The 15642-nt window shown below is 35.2% G+C and overlaps 1 protein-coding gene across 1 annotated transcript; it reads right to left on the bottom strand.

The window, feature by feature from the left end:
* Positions 1 to 393: 393 nt before the first annotated feature.
* Positions 394 to 11647, bottom strand: LOC125166472 (ribosomal protein L18-like). The gene is made up of 2 exons (XM_047860371.1): positions 11594 to 11647; positions 394 to 875 (listed from the first exon to the last, which is right to left on the bottom strand). The coding sequence occupies exons 1-2, from the start codon at positions 11645 to 11647 to the stop codon at positions 441 to 443; spliced, it is 489 nt and encodes a 162-aa protein (XP_047716327.1). The 3' UTR covers positions 394 to 440.
* Between the last annotated feature and the right edge of the window lie 3995 nt (positions 11648 to 15642).

Raw genomic sequence — 15642 nt, 5'->3', positions numbered from 1 at the left:
AGCATTGTTTTACTTTTTATGCTAATTGATATTTAAAATATATTTTTCTAAACTTTCTTAGAAGAGTAGAAAATTATATTTTGGTCTTTAATAAATTACTATCTACATCACTCTAAGGTACTACATTATAACACCTATTTTGCAAAGTGAAGTATTTATAAATGTTTATATTGTAAACAAGATTATTTAAGTTTAGCCAGAACAATGCATACATTAGGTACTGTAACCATTAGCTGTGACCTAAGCACAATCTAAAAGAGAAAGAAAATTTGAAAACTCCTTCATGGCTCCTATTGCAAGGAAGGAGACCCAGCTTGGGTTGCATGGAATTGATAAATTGGGGGTTACATTCTGAACTAGTTCTAGTACTAGTTTTTGTTTTGTTTTGTTTTGTTTTTTTAACAGTCCAAATCTTTTTAATAACAAGGCAGGTTCTGGGGTTAGTTTTTGTAGCCTCTGCTGGCCCTGCGGCCTCTGGCCCGCTCGAACTTCCGGCCCTTGGATCGCATGTAGGGTTCGGTGTGGCTCTGTGGGGTCCCTGGGGCCTGGACGAAATACCTGTACACCTCTTGGCCCTTGCGCGGACCAGAGAGCAAGACGGTGCCACAGCCCTTGGGGGAGTCCAGGGCCAACTGGTCGAAGGTGAGGATCTTGCCTCCAGCTTTGACGATGCGGCTCCGGGCACGGCTGCTCACACGCAGCGCGCACACCTTCAGTTTGGGCACCTCCTGGACCCGCACGTCATCGGTTATCACCCCGACGACCACAGCGGTTTTGTTTTCCCGGCCAGGTAGCTTCATCTGCCGGATCATCCGGGAAAGGGACAGAGGTGGCCGGTTGGTGCGACTCAGAACTAGTTCAGAATGTAACCAGTACTAAAATGTACTAGTACCAGAACCAGAACCAGAATGGTAACCAGTACCAGAATGTAATTAGTACCAGAACTGAACTAGTTTTGGTGTTGCAAAATGTTTGATCTAATTTATTTAACCCTTATGGACTTAATTTCTTAGTTATTCTAAAAGCTTTTTTTTCTAATCTTATTTTAAGACCTATGAGAGCTGAAATTCTTATAAATATGTTTTTTTTTTTTTTTGAACTCTAATGAAAGTTTATGTTTCTTAACTTACCTAAAGTAATCTGCTTCTGTAGGGAGGGAGCTGGAACTAAATGTCAATGGAAAAATAGATGTGTGGTGTGTGTTTGTGTCTGTGTTTGTGTGTGTGTGTGTTTTCTCAGTCACAAGAAGTACAAAGTGATATAATCATTCCAAGGTATTCTCTTTATGTCCTTTCTGTGTTGTTTTTCCTATGTCCCTTACCCTACCTCATGTAGTTTTTTTGCTTTTATTCTCTCATTTTGGAGCACCATCTCCTCCAATAGCTTTTAGAGAAACTATATATGAAAGGTAAATTTTTTGAGATCTTGTATTTCTAAAAATATTGCATTCTATCATCTCATTTGATTATTTACCTGGGTATCTCTACAGAACCAAAAAAAATGTATATACAATAGATATTATCAAACAGATACAACAGGAAAAAGTGTAATGCCTAGATCTCCCTGTCCGCATTACCCAGCATCATGACCCATCAACTTTTCTGCTACACTGTGTCATATACTCACACTCTGTACCTTTCTTGGAGGGGAGAAGGAAAAGGACAGAACAACATTAAAGAAAGTTCCCCAAATCATGATGTCTATTGTATTTCAGTATGTATCCATACCAAATAAGAGCTATTTTTTTTTAACCAGAACCAAGTGACAGTAACACAACCAGTAACTTAAACATGAAAATAGTTAATAACTAGGTCATGTTTAGTCGCTCCCAACTCTCTCTCTCTCTCTTTTTTAATTTTTAAGTTGGCTGATGAGAATAAATATCCAGGCAAAGAAGGTCCACATGATCCATATGCTGTATTTTTGTTCATATGTTTCTTAAGTTTTTTTTGATGTCTAACCATTTACTATGCCCGGCCTTGTATTGCTTTATTGAAACAATTGGCCATTTGTCTAGCAGAATTTTGTTGATTGTGTCTTACTGACATTAGCATGTCCTAACGTTCCACTATATCCTACCTTCTGAGATTGTTCTGAGAAAGTCAAAGAACTCTATATACTCTACTACATCACATTCCAAGGACATAGTAGAATTCCATTTTTCTTCAACTATTTTGCTGCAATCTTGGTGCTTTAATTTGGAAACTGAAAGGTTTTCTTGAATATTCTGTTGATGATTTCTTCTTTTCTATTTTCCCAATTCTGTCTTTTGGGAATTTCATGAATTTATGTTGGAAATTCTAGAGTGAGTCTCCATATTTCTTATAATTTCTATCTTATTTTCCATATCTGTGCCTTTGTGGTATATTTTCAAATAGGTGGTCTCAGCTCTTCTTTATCTTCTAATGAGTTTCTTTTTTTTTAATTTCCCAGAACTCTTTCTTCTTCTTTTTTATACTATGTTTTTTTCTTTTTTCATGCATATAATACCTTCTCTTTTCTTTCTGAAAATATTAATGATTTTATTTTCTTAATTTTTTAATCATCTCTGATTTTTCCAAGGTTTTTTTTGTTTGTTTTTTGTTTTTTGTTTTTTGTTTTTTTTTTAAATATATTCTGAGGCCTCCAGGGTGACTTAGTTGGTTGAGCTCAGGTCATGATCTCTCGGTTCAAGCATTCAAGCCCTGCATCAGACTCTGTGCTGGCAGCTCAGAGCCTAGAGCCTGCTTGGGATTCTGTGTCTCCCTCTCTCTCTGCCCCTCTCTGCTCACACTGTCTCTTCTTTCTCTCTTTCTGAAAAATGAATAAACATTAAAACAAAGTTTTTATAAATATATATTCTGGCATTTATTATTTTTTATGTTAGAGGGATGCTATGTACACTTATTTATCTTTGATTTTCTTCTAAAGCTTCAAAAGAGCTTATTGTAAGCTTTTTGCCATCATTGGGGTCACCTTTGGGCTTCACTATAAGGTTATCTGCTTGGGCCATTTCATCTTAATATAGGCATACGGTATTTATGTCTTCCCTATTAGGCTGTTCAGACTCTCCAGAGAAGGCTTTATCTGAGTACCCTAAAGGCAGTCTTTGAAGGAAGAAGGCTTGTATCTCTGCCTTAGTGTATAAATATTCACTTATTTGAATTTTATTAGGTATAAAATCCCTGCCCTCAACTCTCCCTAGTGTTCCCCTTTCTACTGTAGATCCTTTACTTTACAAAGAATAAGTCACCCGTCTTCTGCAGAGATTAGGAAGAGTCATTGCTGCAGGTCTCATTTCTGGGGGGAAGGCTCTGAGATTGGATTAGTGTTAAGAATGGGTATTAACGCAAACCCTTGGGTTCAATATCTACAGACAGGAGGAGAGTAGATATGATATAGTCCCACAGACAGACTCAGCTGACTCACTCAGCTATGAAACTAAAATAACCCTTCAGAATTGTCCCTATTCGGACTTAAAGAGCTAGACCTTTATCATCCTGCATTGATTAGCCATTAGTTGTAGGTCACTCTGAGTAGGGCTGAGACCTTGGATGATACAGCCTTTTGAAGGGACTAACACCTGAAGTTTGTTTGCAGCACCACTCAGAGCAAAGAGGTATCAAGTCATTGAAGGGGACTCTGGGCTGTTCATTAGAATATCTAGCAGCACGGGCATTCACAAGAGCTTCATGGAGACATATAGCTACTACTACTACTAACTACTACTTCAACAAACTTTAATATAGTTCTGTTTTGTTTGTTTGTTTCTGTCCCCCCCCCCCCCCACCTCAAGAAGCATCCAGTGCTACCAATCTCCACATCTTTTCATAGTTCTCTTGTGAAAATGGTGTTATTCGATTTTTCCCACTACCAGTTTGGGATTCAGGTCCCTTGGATGTGCTATCAGTCATATGCATCTATCACCATTCCAGATTCCATAAAGTTAGTTGTTTTGTTTTTCCTTGTTTTCTTTATCCTTGTAGATATAAAACTTTCTGAAAATCCTTTTCTCTCTTTCCAGTGGAAAGCAAATATTAATGGGGTGTTCAGTATATCATCTTTACCCATATGTCCCTGGCCTCTCACTCTCAATATGTAAAGTGTTGTGCTTCCCTCTGCCTCACCTTTTGCTTATTTTTTTTTCAAAAGTCTACTGTGTATTTTCATCATTGTATACAATTCTCTTTCCCTATACATAGAGGAATTAAGGGGAAATCATTTTTTTTCAATTATGTCAAAGTTTTATCTGTTTTTTTTTCAGTTTTCATCTAATAGTCTCTAATTATATCTTTATAAGTATTTTTCTACATATTAAAAATAAAGATGTTTTTACCCTCTCCACATAGCAAATTCTATTTTAAGCTATTTTATGGTAGTCATTGTAGCTGGGATAGAGAGATACTCTTCTTTCCCAACTTGGGCCACTCTACATTATTATTTTCTTATGATGGAATCCGAATAGAAACCAGTCCAGGTAGTTAGATAAAACTTCTCTTTCATAAAGAATTCTGTGTGTAGTGTAAAGTTTGTAATTTTACAAATACATTTTAAAGAAGGAAGTAATGTTGACTTTCTTTAGCCCCTGTCCGTATGTAATATCATATCAGTATAGAATAAATGGCATTGTCATTTTTGCTCAAAATTTTACCTTCTTAAAATAATTACTTTCTTACATACTTTAGGCTTGCAGTGAATATTTTTAGATTGCCCTTGATCTTGAAATTTATTTCTAAACATACTTAAAGCCATTAATAAGTAAGGCTGTATAATATATATTCTGTAGTGAGTGGATACATGCCTTGCCCTTTAAATAATTTCTCTATTGAGTTTGCCATTTCCTTCCTACATCTCAGTTTTGGAAAAAAAAAAATATATATATATATATAAATAAACATTTGGAAAAGAGATAGAAATAATTCAGTTATCATAACACTAATGCTGCTGCTGAATGCTATGAAAAAGAACATTTGTCATTTGTCACAAAATAACAATGTTAGATCTGTTTTAGTAATCCACAGACCATCAAAACAAACTAGTGCAGTTCTTGGGTTCACCTGCTCAGGTCAGTCTTGTGAATTAATGTATGCAGCACAAGTGCCTATGTGAAAAGATCGAACTATACCCGGTGATGGGAAGGCACTTCACTGTTTATAATATTAAATATACCGGGTGAACTGTATATCACACGGGGTGATACAAGCTGACATGTAGGATATACCTATATATAAGTAAGATAGAGCTGACATTTCTTTTTTTCCTTCCTGGAATCTGATAAATGCTGAATAAGCCTTTTATTTGATCTTCCTTTCATGCAAGCATCAGCTGTTCAGTATAGAGGGAACTGATAGAAAAAAAAAATCAGACTCCATCCCCCACAACACTTTTCTCTAAAGGTTCCTTTCTAGTAAATGGCAGTCTATTAAGGTTCTTCCTAGACTTAATCAAAGTGTTGTACAGAAAGATCTGCCTCTGTGTGAACAGCTCTCTCGTCTCGGTGAGAGCCCAGGTCTCTAATTTTGTAGCTGGCCTAGTCCTGCGAAGCCCACAGTCTGCACAGTGTGTGGCTTCTCACTCCCTGTGGTTCTTAGTGGCAACAGGAAGTTGGGGGAGAGAGCGGCTGCAGAGCCAGGCCTGCAGGCAGGGATGCTGTCAAGATTGCCTTTCTCTCTTCTCCGAAAATAAGGGGCTAAATCCAATTGACACACACTGAGGTAAACAGGCAGTGACATATTTGTAGACAAATTGTCATACTGTAGATTATTCACAAAACAAATTGTTTTTGATTTGTACTCATAGATTGGGGGGAGAAAAGTCTGCCAGCACTAACAGCTGCTCCCTTTTCGAGGGAAACAAGCATTTAATGAAAAAGTTAATTTAAAAAATAATGTTCTACTGTTGCTAAAATTCCTTAGGGGAAATGTTTAACACTGCTCAAAACTAAAGGAAAAGATACTGTTTCAAGTCCTTCTAGAAATATCCTAGTTTCCCTAGGGAATGTAATAGGTCTGTAGTTAAGTTCTTGGAATCATTTGGACTTCTTTGTGGTGAGAATATTTTTAAGTAGTAATAAAATAATATTTCAAATAAATGTCCAAATATTTTTCCTATGGTTCTTTTCTCATTTATCAAGCATTTAATAGTTTCTTTACAGTAAGATTTGATCTTAAAAAATTTATGTCATCCTGGTAGGGAGTCTGTTTTACTAATCAAGATACAAACATGTATTCCCTTGTGGATTTCTAGAATCACCTGTGAGGCACTGGTGAAACCGCTCACAGGGAGAACTTACATGGATTCCACCACCATCTTTAAGAGAAGATCAGCCTTCACCAAGACAGTGACCCATTATGCTTGTTTCAGGTGCCAGTATCTACCTTTTATGGTATCCTCCTGTCTTCAGAAAATCAGTCTATATTGATATCATTGATTATAAACAACCTTTAGTGCCCTGTTCCCTAATCCCAGATCCTACTTCCTAATTCTACTACTTTTAGGCAGCTTCTTTATTCTACAATCCCCTCCTGGGTTTTCCCAAGGGAAATTCCAGTCCCTGTGGTTTATTTCTGTTGGTTTGGCTTCAAGGCATCCACTAACTTATCTTAGGAATCATTTTGCAACTATTAACGGTTCATGGATGACGGTTAGAGGGTTACCTACAAGCAGTATGTGTGTAGGCTGAACATTTTACATTATAAACATTTTTTACAGTGAAAAACAAACATATTTTGGTTAGTCTGACCTTGTCAGCACCCCTCTACTCATGCTCTACAGGCTGCCACCTAGCTTAATGTAATCTAGCACTTTATACAACTAATTTTGCCTCAGCATGCCTCTTCCCTTTTCTCTCTCATATTAAATTGTAAAAAAAAAAATATCTCTGAGTTGTGAACATTATTTGGGTGTGATCAGACACCCATGGAAAATATAGTTAATATTTTGTAACATGTCTCCTCTTCTAGCATTGCTATTTAAAATCCATCTTGTCTCAATTTCTCTTAATCCCATTTCCCTCTTTAATGGCATTATGACTAAACACTTTAATTTATCTATAATCATTGCTTTGTATAATTTATATTACATAGTATTTGTTGTCTTGAATTATTTAATACTTTAAAACATTGAGGGTATATATCTCAGAAAATGTTTTCCCCCTCAAGTAAGGAGCTTGTATGCTGCTTAAAAGTATTTCAAATGTTAATTTCCTTCTACATTTCTTTTTATTATCTTCAATATTTGATCCCAAATGCTTTATTCTCTGGCAAATAATTAAGAACATAATGTTTGTCAAAATATGTCAGAACCAGAGGGAGCCATGTAAAAATTTGAAGTTGTTATTTTTTATTTTTGACAGTGATTGCATTATTTCAAAAAAACAAAAAAAACAAAAAAAGACAAAAGTGGTATCGCTGTATTTCTGGTATCTCCTGTTATACTCTCATTTATTATTCTGCTATCAGATGGTAATCCTTCCCCTCAAAATATTTCAGTATTTTAAAGCCATTTTTATTTTCTATTAGAAAAGTATTTCAAGAGAAAAACTGTTACAATCATTCACTGCATGTATAACGACTTAAAGATTAATTCATGAAAAAAGCAACTCAGTGATAGGAACTTCTTTCTGTTCACTGCACCCAGGCCAGAGCACTGTCCCAACCTGCCCTAGAAGCTGATTCCACCGGCCTTTTCACCCCCCCCACCCCATGCCTGCCTACTAAGTGGTCCTAACTGCCATTTCTGAGGTAGAGAGGTGATAGAAAGGAATCTCACAGTTTTCTCAGCAAATAAATCCTCTTTAACTTTTGGTTCTCCAAATGTGACTCAGTGCCAATATAATGACTGACATTGCTTGAAGACAAAATGAATCAAGCAAAATTCTTGAGATGTGCATAGTCTAAGGAGAGAATCAGAAATGGAAGCACAAATAATTATGATGTCAACATGATAAATAGTTTTATACAATCTTTTGGGGGTGAGAATGTGGGGAAGGCTTCACCAAGAAGATGCCATTTAAAGAGTAGTATCGGATAGGAAGACCTCTATGTATTGCTTGAGCAAAGACTTGGTTATAAAAAAAGAACATGGTCTGTTCAAGTACAGAGTGGGAATTGATGGAATTTGGCGTATAGAAAGCATTGATATGTCTCAGAGAATGAGCTGAAGCCAAGCTAAGCTTCTTGCACAAGCTATACATAGAGTTTTTGGAATTAAATTCTACAGAGTTTGAATTATAATATAGATGATGGGGATGCAACCTTGCATTATCCAACTGGAATCAGGAAGAATTTGGAGAGGCGGTTTAGGATAATGTTTAAATGTTGGGCTTTGAAATCAAACAGAGCTGGATTTGAGGAATGGCTCTATCACTTACTAGGTAATTTATTTAAACTTTTTAAGCCTCAATTTCTTATCTGCAAAATAATAATAATAATGATCATTATTACTATTAGTAGTAGTAGTTGTATTTACCTCACAGGATCTTGTAGGAGTCAGAGATAATAATGTTAGAATCTAGTAATATTGTGTTTGAAATGGTAAGTTTTTAATAAATGATAACTATCATTCTTCATCTCCATAGATAAAAGTGCAGAACAGGGTCATTACATTGTAGAGCTGTTTTGTCATCAGCTAATTTTTCACTTAAGTTGATTTTGTCTGCCAGTGTTAAAGGAGCAGCAGGTTAGCCAGGGGTGCAGGTCAGAACAGAAGGTGCATACACCTGCCCAGCCACTAAATGAATCTGTCTTTGTGGGACAGGTGTTGGCAAGCAGGCTCAGTAGCAAGAAATCGAGAAGTTGAAATGTTTCTATCTCAGGCTCTGCCCACTCTCTCACTCCTTGTGCTCTATCACGTGCTCACTCACTCTTGCTCTCTCATTCTTAACCACTCACCTCCACTTAAAAAGTATCTAAAGTGAACTCATTTTCTAACCCCTACCCCACTTCTGCAACACTCAAACAACTCTGTTCAAATTAAGGAATTAAAATCAACAATACATATTTACCATTAAACCCTGTGTGTATTCTAATTCCAAATATCTCTCTCCCTAACTCTACTCCAGTCTTGAGCCACCCAGGCTCTTGTTTCGTTATTTCAATATATTACTAATCCTCTGTATCTTCTCTAATCTTTATAGAACTGGTAGAATATTGTTGTTTTTTCATAGCACCGACATGATCATGTTGTTTTACTTTGTAATCTGACCCCGTCTAACTTTTTAGCCCCATTAGCATCTCTCCCCCGCTTGGCTCCCTTCTGTCTAGGCCGCAATATATTCTCTGATTTACAGCAGTGTGTATTGATTTAAGAAGATAAACATTTGCGAATTTGAATCTCAGATCAACCATCACTATATAAGTGTATAAAAATATGATTCCTCTCTGAACTTCAGTTATGGCATATCTAAAATAGTGATACATTGAAATAGTTTGTGATTATTACAAATATTATGAAGTACCTAGAAAAGTTTCTGGCATCTTGTATACTTCCATAATATAATATACTTCTATAATATCTTGTATACTTATATAATAATCACAGATATTATAGAAGTAATAATGAAATAATAAGTGGTGCCCAAAATTACTAACTCAAATTTTTAGTACCTTTGCACCTATCTTTGTTTTGGGATGTCCTTTACCAGCGTGCACAAATAATATAATTATACTTATAAGACTCACCTGACTCTGAATCATTCTCTTATTTCCTCAAGTAAATTAAACACTTTAGTTCACCGTTTCTTATTCTGCTATATGGAGTCATCTCTAGATGAGTGAAAAGGTCAAACAACTTAGCCAGTCCCAAATTTGCCTAAATTATTTTAAAATAAATCAACATGTTTTGTTGCTCTTTGTATTATTAAAAACATAAATTTTGAAAGTAAATTTTGGTAAGGTCCAAAGAAGATATGAAAATCACATTGTTCTATGGGTTACCTCTTACCCAAGCATGGAGCCCACAGCTGTTGTCTCAGTTGCCCTGCTCAAGGAGGAAGCATTGTGTCTAGTCTTAATCTCATTATTATCATACTCTAGCATTTCTTTGTTTTCTAAACAATTTTTACTGCTTGTAAGTTTATGGAGGGCAAAGGATTTATTTATTTATTTATTTATTTATTTATTTATTTATTTATTTATTTATTTATTTATTTTTTCCAACGTTTATTTTTATTTTTGGGACAGAGAGAGACAGAGCATGAACGGGGGAGGGGCAGAGAGAGAGGGAGACACAGAATCAGAAACAGGCTCCAGGCTCTGAGCCATCAGCCCAGAGCCTGACGCGGGGATTCGAACTCCCGGACCGCGAGATCGTGACCTGGCTGAAGTCGGACGCTTAACCGACTGCGCCACCCAGGCGCCCCCAAAGGATTTTTTTTTTTAATTTATGTATTTGCAGCATAGTTCCTCAACCAAATTGAAGTGGATAGACAGGAGACAACACTAAAAGCATAGCTTTAAAAAGCCATGTCAGGGAATTCTAAGAGGTAAAGGGTAGATGATACTCCAGTAGGATCAGGGTCAGAGAGAGTAACATGGGAATGAGGAGTTTAGAAGAAAATTATATGATGAACCAGAGAGACTGGGTGATTAACAGTGCTCTCCAACATGGATTTGAGACCTAGGTATCCTAGGTATCCTAGGTATCCTAGGTGTCAAATCCTAGCTCTTCTGAGTGCTTCTGAGTTCTGTGATCTTGGAAAAGTTATTTAATTACTATGTGCTTTGGCTTCTTAAACTGCCCCAGCCACAGAAGTTTATAATAATAATGATATAAAATGATACACTTAGGGGCACCTGGGTGCTGAGGCAGTTAAGCATCTGACTCTTGATTTTGGTCAGTTCATGATCTCACTGTCATGGGATTGGGCTCCGTGCTGAGTGTGGAGTCTACTTGGGATTCTCTCTCTCTCCCTCTTTCTCACTCTCACTCTCAAATAAACATTAAAAATGATACATTTAAATTATTTATAGCAGTATTACATAAATGTTAGTCTCCTTGTGAAAGGTTAGTAGTAGCAAAATATTACTTAGAGAGCTATTGTTAAAAGTCTTAGAGAAATTAATCTTATAAAAAAAATGGCTTAACATAAGGAACAAAGCAAAGGCTCAGTCAATCATGAGAAGTAACTTTCCAAGGTCAGTGGTTTCAGATAAGAACAAGAAAAAAGCTCAGATGCTAATGAACGCTGGATCTAATCTGGGACAGGGCCAAGATTACATGCAGGGGTCTATAAAGGGAAAATTGTCAAATAGTACTTGGAATGAGAAGTGGAGTGATAAAGTGACAGGGCCCTAGAAGGGCCTTGGAAATATAGTCAGACTTTATATGCTTATTTAATTGGGGGTTCGGGTGGGGAATGATGCTCCTAAATTCAAGCAAACAAGTTAGAAGTGAATGTTTAAAAATAATTTGATGTTAAAGTTGTCTGTTTTATCTCATTTAACATTATAAAATTACTTACTTTCTGTTTTCATCTTTTAGAAGTAAAAGATGAAATTCCAGAAGACTTGAAATATCCAGATGATTTAAATTGCTAAAAGGTACTGAACATTTAAATTATACATTCATGATAGTCAATATTCCACACCAGTCAGAGCATCTACATGAGGTCAACCTGGCCATAGAAGCCTTCAGGTTTTTGTTCCTTTATGACACCAGTCCGGATCATCTTTTGCCCTTTCACCTTCTCTCTCAGTTAGAGGCTATAACACCATACCTGATTATTTCCCATTTCTTCCTAATTGTGACCATCAGAATAAAACATTATAAAGTTATGTGCAAAGAGCCAGCTGAGTATTAAAACTATTCATGCTTGCCCACAGCCTTGTCAGAGAACTCTGAAAGACAGTGTGACCTCCCTCTCAAGGGTGGGAAGGATGAAGGTATCACCTACTCATGCTTTGTGCCATGGCCACCCAGATTTCCAGTGGCTTGGAGAAGCAAAGCAAAAGACAGAAGACGGGAGAAGGAGAGTAGCCACACATCATTAGAGTGGCCAGACCCTTTTTCTTCCTGCACTGTAATAGTCACAGTAATTCAAAAGGGAGATTCATGTAAGGGATCAATTTCCAAAGTCATTGTTAAGGGGAGAGTTTGAGTTTACTGAAGGAGAGAGCAGTAGTGGGATAAGCAGTAAGAAAGTTAACTTCCGTCCCAGGAACACTTCACATTTATTCCAGACAAATCTTCTCGGCAAAGTGGCAAATATAATTCATCTGTGACTCAAAATGGTGCTCTTTTTTTCTCTGCTTCAATAAAGTGTATTGAATAATGCAAAAAAAAAAAAATACCTTGCTTTTATTATTTTCTAAAATTAAAACTTATTTAAAATATTTTCATTACATTTTTGTTTTGTACTTTAGGAAGTTTTAATTCTGTAAGTGAAGCACTTAATGACTTAGGGTGTCAAATCTAAAATTAACCATCTTTTCCCTGAGTACTTGAGAAGAGGTGAGTCAATGGAGTAGTTTATGAGTTGATAATGAAGTCCACACTTCAGAATTAATGAAAGAAAAGAAACTACTTACTGATCCATATTAGGCAGAGTTGTCCTAAAATAAGCAATAAAGCAAGTGGCCTAAGTGTAAAATGGACCAAAATAAGCTTTTTAATGCACATTGCTCATTCTCTGTTGTGTAATTTTTTTTCATTGTTTCTATATCTTTATAATTGGATTAATCTTTTTTGACATTACTAAACATGCACTATCTTCATTTAAATTCTAAGTGTGGCATCTTGACACTTTCAGAGGACGCTTACAATGAAAGTCACATAAGTTAGCTAAACTAATTAATGTATATCAATTTTTCTTGATATCCTTCATTTCCCACCCCATCTCCTTGATGGTTAGTTATAGCATTAAAATATTGATGTTTCTTCATGGTTCGTATCCAAAGACATTTATGAACTTAATTTGCTTTTCACATTCTCATTTTAAAGGATTTATGGTAGGATGAAGTAGGAACACATGGTAACTTCCACCAGCCTGGAGTACCAGCTGGTGGTGCTTGGTTGTTAAATAATCACCCAGCTTTTCCTTTTGTCATCTGGAGAAAGGAAGGATTAATAATACATTTAAAATGGGAATTTTAAAAATAATAATCATGAGCATAATGTCCTTGATAATAACTACAGAGGAGTGAGGTTAATCATCACTGAAAATTTTTCATCTTCTCTACAGATTGATTAAACTTATTAACAATCAAGAACAAATTTGCACAACAGTTTAGCCAGTGGACTAAAAAAAATACTAGTAGGAGGAGATGAGGTCATTAGAATGCAAGTTAAGAGTGACTCAGGACAGTGTACTGGAACACACCCACTTGAACTATATGCTGTGGGTATTTTTATAACCAATATAATTTCTTTTGTTACTGAATTCTGGCTTTCTTTCCTTGCTAGTATTTTTCCAGAGGTTATGTTAGTTCAGATAAATAGTACCACAGTTGTTTGAGTAAAACTTTACAAAGCATTTCCAAAAGTACCCACACAAACTGATAAGAGCAATGTCATCAATAATCACTTATACAAATAAGGCAGCCAAATCACAGGGAAGTATTTCAGTAACAATTACAGTCAGTTAAAAAGCAGAGTCAAGATAGAATACTGTCTTCTGAAACAAACCTCTCTTCTCTGATAACACTCGCCTGTAGGGAATGGAGTTACAGACACGGATCAGTTACATATTAATTTCAAATTACCTATGATTTTTTTTCATTTCTCTTAAATGTAATGACCTTTATCTACGCTCCTTTTTTATCTATCCTATAAATCATTCTATTAATTAGCGTATGTGCTTGTCAGTTCACAATTAACAGACTGGTTTTTGTTTTTTCCCCTAGTCATGACAGTCATCTTTGGGTCTAACCACATGATAGGCAGAGTTGCATTCTACCCTAAATGGTGCAGGACAGTGGTTCAGTTGGAATCAAGATAAAAACTTACTAATTTATTAAATGGGAGACATAATTTTCACTTAAAAACAGTCCTGTAAAGGCATTTTTACCCCAATTTCTACCTGTAACTGTAGAAGCAAATGAATACATAAAACAATAGAAGAGAATTCAACACCACCAACAACAAAATTCTCTCCAATGAAAGAAGGAATAATTACAAACCCAAAATGTAAGGAATGATTGTTAAATCAGTGATATCAATCAAACTAAAGGAGGATTACCAGTAAACATACATCATAGTAGGAACAGGACTCTGGAAGTTACTGACCCAGATACTGAAAACAAAGAAGCAAGTATCAAAATGTGTAAGACACATCTAAACACAGGAATATTAGAAATATCAATATTTGTAAATGAGATTCAGTTGTTTTGGGAAAATGAATACACTCCTATTTAATCCAAAATATAAACTCCAGCCTCTTCCATATGCTATATAACTACTTGAAAGTTAAAGGAAAAAGAACAACTACTTGATAAATGCAAATCAAAACAAATAAGGATGTTAGTAATACAATATTAATGTAAATCATATAAAATAAAGCAAAGAGAACTTATAAACTACAAAAATCTACAATGAGAAATTATTAAGAAGTTTTATGTATGGATTGGAATTCATATAACAAAAGTTTCCATAAATACAAAAATAAATTTTTATAGGACACAAACCAATTGTAAGAAACTTAAACTAGGTCCATTACTGCGTATGTAGACACAAACAAGTGAAGATACTGAGAATATTAATAACATCTAGAATACTATAAACTAATAAAGAGATATAAAATTTTCTTTATCTCATGCTTAATCTTTTTACACACACACACACACACACACACACACACACACACACACAGCTTCAAATATATTTCATGCCCTGAACATGAACAATGTGCTGTCATTTCTCATGCTCTTGAAACATGGAAACAGACCCTGACTTCAAGGAATTCTATAGAAAAAGAAATAGTATGTACCATATTCTCTGGCCATAATGAAATTAAATTACAAGTTAGTTACATTAACCCTAATGTAAACTATGGTCTTTGGATGATAATGATGTGTCAAGTAAATTTAGTAATTGTAACAACTATACCAGTCCTTTGGGCTATAGTGATAAAGGAGTAGGCTGTGCATGTGTGGGGGTAGGAGTATATGGGAAATCTTTGTACCTTCTTTTCAATGGTGCTGTAAACCTAAAACTGCTTGAAAAAATAAAAGCTATTAAAAATTAGTAACAAAATCCCAACCGCCTTAAATTTACCAAAAATCAAACAAAAACAAGAATTTTTCTTTTAAAAAATTCCTATTGGCAGAATGAAAACAAATACCTAAGTTGCTTACTGTCTAAAAAGAAATGGAATGAAAACATTATGTATCAGTATCTGTGAGCACAGTTACAGAAGTTTTTAGATGAAGATCTATGCCCTAAACACTTTTATTTTCTAAATAAGAAATATTTAAAATTATAGACTTAAGTGTTGAACTAAAAAATGATAGAGATGGCCAAAATAAATATAAGGAAAGATAGAAAAACTATAAACACATATGAAAATAGAAATAAATCATAAAAAGTATTTAATAAATACAAAATAATAAAGTAGTAAATCTTTGAAAACTTAAGAAAAAAAAGATGAGTGCTTATAAAACCACAGAATTAAAGATGAAAATGACTAAAGAATAATAAAAGGACATTGAAATACTTACAAGATAATAA

Source organism: Prionailurus viverrinus, chromosome B2 (assembly GCF_022837055.1).
Source record: "Prionailurus viverrinus isolate Anna chromosome B2, UM_Priviv_1.0, whole genome shotgun sequence".
Classification (NCBI taxonomy): Eukaryota; Metazoa; Chordata; class Mammalia; order Carnivora; family Felidae; genus Prionailurus; species Prionailurus viverrinus.
The sequence above is the reverse complement of the archived record's forward strand: the minus strand, read 5'-3'. Positions and strand labels throughout refer to the sequence as shown.

What these genes read in the sequence shown, in the direction of transcription:
- LOC125166472 (XM_047860371.1), bottom strand. Translation starts at nt 11,647, where the DNA reads ATGATCCGGACTGGTGTCATAAAGGAACAAAAACCTGAAGGCTTCTAT. An exon ending in CTGAAGGCTTCTATGGCCAG is followed by an intron (nt 876 to 11,593) that starts GTTGACCTCATG and finishes AGTACATTTTAG; the next exon opens with TACTGGTTACATTCTGAACT.